The 6,062-nt window shown below is 35.6% G+C and overlaps 1 protein-coding gene across 1 annotated transcript; it reads left to right on the forward strand.

Moving 5' to 3' along the window:
• Positions 1-370: 370 nt before the first annotated feature.
• On the forward strand, positions 371-5,348 carry LOC136235250 (probable alkaline/neutral invertase D). The gene is made up of 5 exons (XM_066024841.1): positions 371-494; positions 1,182-1,615; positions 1,898-2,329; positions 3,544-4,102; positions 4,795-5,348. Exons 2-5 carry the CDS (start codon positions 1,229-1,231, stop codon positions 5,088-5,090), a joined length of 1,674 nt encoding a protein of 557 aa, XP_065880913.1. The 5' UTR covers positions 371-494; positions 1,182-1,228; the 3' UTR covers positions 5,091-5,348.
• Positions 5,349-6,062: the final 714 nt, after the last annotated feature.

Below are 6,062 nucleotides of genomic sequence, written 5' to 3' on the forward strand. Positions count from 1 at the left end.
TTTTATATGAATGAAAATTATAATTATGCAAATTAAGAATAATTAACCCTACCAAACTCCAAACCGTACAGAATTTGAGAGAGAAAATAATAACAATAATAATAATAATAAAGACAATATCTGACGATCGTTACATTAAAAAGGAAGGTCCATCCACTAACCGATAAAACAAGTTGTCACTGAATAATCTTCAATCAACCATCAACTCGATCTAAAGACAGTGAAAACTGTGTCGTTTTATTCCACGTAGGATTTATATTATTATCACATTTATTTTCACCTCGTGCCATTTCACCGGCTAAACTGGTCACCCTTCTTCTTCTAACACAGAAACATTAGCCGTCTCATTGTCTATAAATACCACCGCTATATATCATGCTCTTTTTTTCTCTTCTCTCTCTTTCTTTGTCCCTTCGCCGACCGTTTACCGGCGAATTTGCTCCCTCTGACCGCCGCCGGGGAATCTCTTACCGGCCATTTCATACTCCGTTAAGGTCTGCTCTCTTCCTTCTTCCTCCTCTTCTCTCTCTTTCTACAAAGATAGAACGGAAAACTCTTCAATTTCTTCAACAATGGCTTTAGATCTGTTTCTTTCTTTCTTTTTTTCGTGGCTCAACTCGATTCGTTTTCTTTATTGAAGCAGAGAATTTTGGTTTCTCTTCTGTGGTTTTTCTCTTCAACGCAGTGTTTTTTGTTTTTGGTTAGGTGATAAGTTGATATTACGTTTTAATTTCTATAGTGGATCTTAATCGACTTTTTCCTTTGATTTCGTTGAAATTTCATCGTTCTTGAAATAATTGAAAGGCAATGAGGTTAAATGTTTTGTGCAATGCTTGTATTTTGAGCAAAATTTCGTTTGCTCAATTTTTGAGCTGAGGATTTTCTCGATTTGTATGCAGGAATTTTTATAATGTAGTCAGTCTTGTTTAGGCAATAAATCGGTGTAAGGTTTTTATTTATTTTTTAATTATCTTTTTTCGCCGAATTGATTTTGGTTTAATAGAAAGGACCTAGTTTAATGGATAAGAACGACTTGATTGTGCTCTTAATTACCTCTATGGCACGCACGTTACAGTTTCCATTTCATGCTTCCAATTTGTTTTTTACTTGTGATTTTCTGTTTCTGGTTTTACTTCTCAAATTTAGTACTCTGAAACTGAACCTTGTTTCATTGGCGATAGAACTGAAGTAGCCAGTCCATATTTCAAGAATACTAGAAGAGATACAAATGGATGGGTCTAAAGAGATGGGACTTAGAAATGTGAGTTCAACATGTTCAATCCCTGAAATGGATGATTTCGATCTCTCTCGCCTTCTTGACAAGCCAAAGCTGAATATAGAGAGGCAGAGATCGTTTGATGAGAGATCGTTGAGTGAGCTCTCAATTGGACTTGCTAGAGGAGGCCTTGATAACTTTGAGAGCACATATTCGCCTGGAGGAAGGTCAGGTTTTGACACACCTGCCTCATCTGCTCGAAACTCCTTTGAGCCCCACCCAATGGTGGCTGATGCTTGGGAGGCACTAAGGCGGTCTATGGTCCACTTCAGAGGCCAACCGGTTGGTACTATAGCTGCATACGACCATGCCTCAGAGGAGGTTTTGAACTATGATCAGGTAATTCTTCGATCTGATTCTGATACCAATTTTTGTTTCTTCAAGAATTTTATTGGTAATAAGGCTTTGGTTTTTTGTAAGTTTGACTAGTATGGTAAAGAAATAGGTTGGCCATATTTGAATCCTTCTCTTCCCCAGAAATGAATTTATTTGTTAAATATATAAAACCATAGTTGAAATCTTGTTTAACTCTGTGTAAACTCGGGATGAAATTTTGATCATGTAAATCTAAAAAACTTAACAATGCATTTTATTTGTTTTTCTTGTTCTCCTTTTGTTCAGGTTTTTGTACGAGATTTTGTACCTAGCGCTCTTGCTTTTTTGATGAATGGTGAACCTGACATAGTTAAGAACTTCCTGTTGAAGACACTACATCTTCAAGGGTGGGAAAAGAGAATAGATCGATTCAAGCTTGGGGAAGGGGCAATGCCAGCAAGCTTTAAAGTACTTCATGATCCTGAGCGGAAAACTGACTCTCTTATTGCAGATTTTGGAGAGAGTGCAATTGGACGAGTGGCTCCTGTTGACTCTGGATTCTGGTGGATCATTCTGCTCCGTGCATATACCAAGTCAACAGGAGATTTATCTTTGGCAGAGACTCCAGAGTGTCAAAAGGGGATGAGACTTATATTAAGCTTATGCTTGTCTGAGGGATTTGATACATTTCCAACCCTCCTTTGTGCCGATGGATGCTCCATGATTGATCGCAGAATGGTAAGCTTACTTGATTATTCTTACTATCCTTTCATCTCCATCCTTACTTTCTCTTTCTTTATGCACTAAAGTATAGTGAACATTCCATATACAGTAATTAATATGGTTTTTGCTGCTTGGCTTGGATCTGATTGCTTTGGTGCACCTTGTGGTTTTGTTTATATTGATATTATGAGGGTTTTTTTGAGTCTGGCTTTGTTATATCGACTTTGTGACTTTTTTTAGTTGTTCTTTATTGCACGAAGTTAATGTGCGAATTAAGAGAGTGTTTATTCAAATAATTGCTCCTGTACTTGAGTTGCTGAACAGAGTAATGAAATTGGTATATGTGTTACTGCATCTTCATTTTGAATTGAATTTAGGCATGGCATGTCAAACACTTGTTCCTCTGCTCTCAAGGGGACCTTGGGTGGAGGAAAGCAATAAAATTAAAATGGATCCAATATAAGCAGCTTTCATTTATATGCATTTATGATATTGTCCGAAGTCAGTATGGTCTCTTCTTTATTGCTTATCAGTTTGTCAAGTTTTGGCTTGTAACTGAGATAATTGAGGAAGTGTTACGCTTTGACTAGAAAATATGGAATATTTGATAACACTAATCTTCTAAACTTCTTGACAATATGTGAAGCCTGGTGAAGATAAATGTTGTAGGTCCTGTTGTTAAGCATGTCCTTATATTAGGCTCTTGATAAATCTCTTACCCATACTTACTCTTTACGTAATAAAGAGTTGAAGACCTTGATTTAACAAGCATTAGGCTAGATATTAATTTTATCTATCTCTTCCCCATATCCCCAGAGATTACTGCATATTGTTGGCACATGGGAGACTGTCTACACATTAGCAATCCATCTGTTGTATTTCATAAGTGCTGCCAGAACTCGTTGATTTCAATTATGTTAATGTAATTTTATATCACAGACATGTGTGTCATGTAGGATTCTTGGAGTTTAACTAATTCGATGGTTATATGATAATGAATAGTTTAATAAGAAAGTAGCCCTTTGCTTCATGGAGGAACTGCTGCTGATATTTTGCCTTTTGTATTTACATATAGTTTTTATCTAAGTAATGAAAATAGGCTCTCTTAATCTTTTGTTGTGAATGCTACACTGAATTTTCTTAGTTCTCGGATGTCATGAGAGTGATTAATTGGTCATTTCATTTTCTTACCCTATTTACATGTCCTAAAGGTAAGTTTTATGTTGCAGGGAATTTATGGTTATCCTATTGAAATCCAAGCTCTTTTCTTTATGTCATTGAGATGTGCTCTGTCAATGTTGAAACATGACACAGAAGGAAAAGAATTTGTTGAGAGAATTGTGAAGCGTTTGCATGCCTTGAGCTTTCACATGAGGGTTTACTTCTGGTTGGACTTCCAACAACTAAATGACATATATAGATATAAAACTGAAGAGTACTCACATACTGCAGTAAATAAGTTCAATGTTATTCCTGATTCAATCCCAGACTGGGTATTTGATTTCATGCCAACACGTGGTGGCTATTTCATTGGCAATGTTAGTCCTGCAAGGATGGATTTTCGATGGTTTGCTTTAGGTAATTGTGTTGCCATTCTTTCGTCCCTTGCAACTCCTGAGCAATCAATGGCAATCATGGATCTTATTGAGTCTCGTTGGGAGGAGCTGGTTGGAGAAATGCCTTTGAAAATAGTGTATCCTGCAATCGAGAGTCATGAGTGGCGAATAGTAACTGGTTGTGATCCCAAAAATACCAGATGGAGTTATCATAATGGAGGATCATGGCCAGGTTTGTTCTATTTCTCTCAACTTAACTTGAATGCTTTTTTTCCATCCTACCAAGTTTAATTCTAGTCATGCCATGAAGTTGGTCTCTCTGGTCCTAATGTTACCTCTTATGCTCATTTTGCATGAATTAACATTTTTACAGAAAAAATTCAGATATATATTACTTGTTCCACTATAAATTAATCATGAAGCCTATATATAATAAGTTAATCTTTTTCATTCCAGTGAAAAGTATGTCGATATTATCTAATTGATTAATGATTACGCTTAGGAAGCACCGACACAGGTACTAGTAAATCAATCTTTTCGGTTTGGGTGTAAGGAGACTGGAGTTCTTTAATTTTCTTTTATTGCACAAGGTAATACATGTTTGGAAAATGCCATTCTTACTTGGTGTATAAGTCTATTATAATCAAAGCCAATTTAAGTATGTTTTTTGTTCCGTGTACGCAAAACGTCGTGTTGGCTGGGTCTTCATTGTTCGTCTAGTCCAGTGAGCTAACAAATTTATGTTCTTCTGCTTAACGTCTAAAACAATTAGGCAGAAAAGTGTACCAGCTTGACCATTTTTGTCTATATTCCATCTCTCATTTGTTACTTATGCTTTTGCCTTTTGTGAAGACGTTTTGATGATAATGACATTTACTACATTGGGGCAATTATATATGTTTTTCCTCGTTTATGTGAATGCAGTGCTTTTATGGATGCTTACTGCTGCATGTATAAAAACGGGACGGCCCCAAATTGCAAGACGAGCAATTGATCTTGCTGAGAGTCGTTTGCTGAAAGATAGCTGGCCAGAATATTATGATGGGAAACTGGGGCGATATATTGGTAAACAGGCGAGGAAATACCAAACATGGTCAATAGCCGGGTACTTGGTGGCAAAGATGCTGCTCGAGGATCCGTCACATCTGGGTATGATATCGCTTGAAGAGGACAAGCAGATGAAGCCGATGCTTAAGAGATCATCATCTTGGACTTGCTAAAGGGAACCGAGCAAAGTAGCAAAGACAGAAAGAAAGAATAGATATAGAAAACAGGTGAGAAAAGTTGTCCCTTTGCTAGTTGTTTTTAGGTCTTAAGTTTGGTTTTTCTGTACTATAGCTTCTGCTGAGACTATCTGTCTTGCTTTAAAATAAGAGATACATTTTCTGCTGTTTGTATTCAATTTTTTTTGATTGGAAATGTCGCCCTTTGAAAATGTTTTGACAGCAGAAATTGCCTTAATTGCCAAGGACTTCGCACGGTAGAGATCAAGAAAAATTACATAATATAGACTTTTTTTTTTAAAATCCATTTCATTTATTATTGTGCATTTTTATTTGTTTACGTATTTGGCAGCCACCTCATAGCTGCCGAATTGCAAAATAATATTTTTAAGACAATAATATAGTTTTTTGGCTCTGAAATTTTGATTTCAATTTTGGTTGAAAATATAGATCGATCTTGATGGTGATATGGTCACGTTTAGACGCTATATTTGAACTTTGATTTGGCTTCATAGAATTAGGGGTCAATTCCAAATTGATTTTGTTTGCCACTTTCTTCCCATTTTGACCCTTAATTTGGCTTCATAAGTTTGAACTTTATTTACCTGACTTTAATTTCATGACACGTGTTGTTCATGCATGATCCATCCATCCACCGATTACAATTTAATTAATGGAAAGAAACATCTTAAGACTCGATTTATAGAGTATCACCAAAACACCGTAGTTGGTTCTTATATTAAAATTTAGAGAGTTAAAAATCAATTCGTTAAAGAGCCTTCACATATTTCCTTTTTAGGATCCATTTATTTTATGTGGTAAATATTAGTTGTTTGCTGTTTTTTTGAATTTTTTTATCAAAACTAGTTTAGAATTAAAAAGGTAAAAAACAGTTTTACAAAAATGGAAACAAATAAATACTTAGTCCCTTTTTTGTTTCATTATTTATTAATAATTTATCATTAAACA

This window comes from Euphorbia lathyris, chromosome 7 (genome assembly GCF_963576675.1).
Source record: "Euphorbia lathyris chromosome 7, ddEupLath1.1, whole genome shotgun sequence".
NCBI lineage: Eukaryota > Viridiplantae > Streptophyta > Magnoliopsida > Malpighiales > Euphorbiaceae > Euphorbia > Euphorbia lathyris.

What these genes read in the sequence shown, in the direction of transcription:
- LOC136235250 (XM_066024841.1), top strand. Translation starts at nt 1,229, where the DNA reads ATGGATGGGTCTAAAGAGATGGGACTTAGAAATGTGAGTTCAACATGT. An exon ending in AGGTTTTGAACTATGATCAG is followed by an intron (nt 1,616 to 1,897) that starts GTAATTCTTCGA and finishes CCTTTTGTTCAG; the next exon opens with GTTTTTGTACGAGATTTTGT. An exon ending in TAATGGAGGATCATGGCCAG is followed by an intron (nt 4,103 to 4,794) that starts GTTTGTTCTATT and finishes ATGTGAATGCAG; the next exon opens with TGCTTTTATGGATGCTTACT.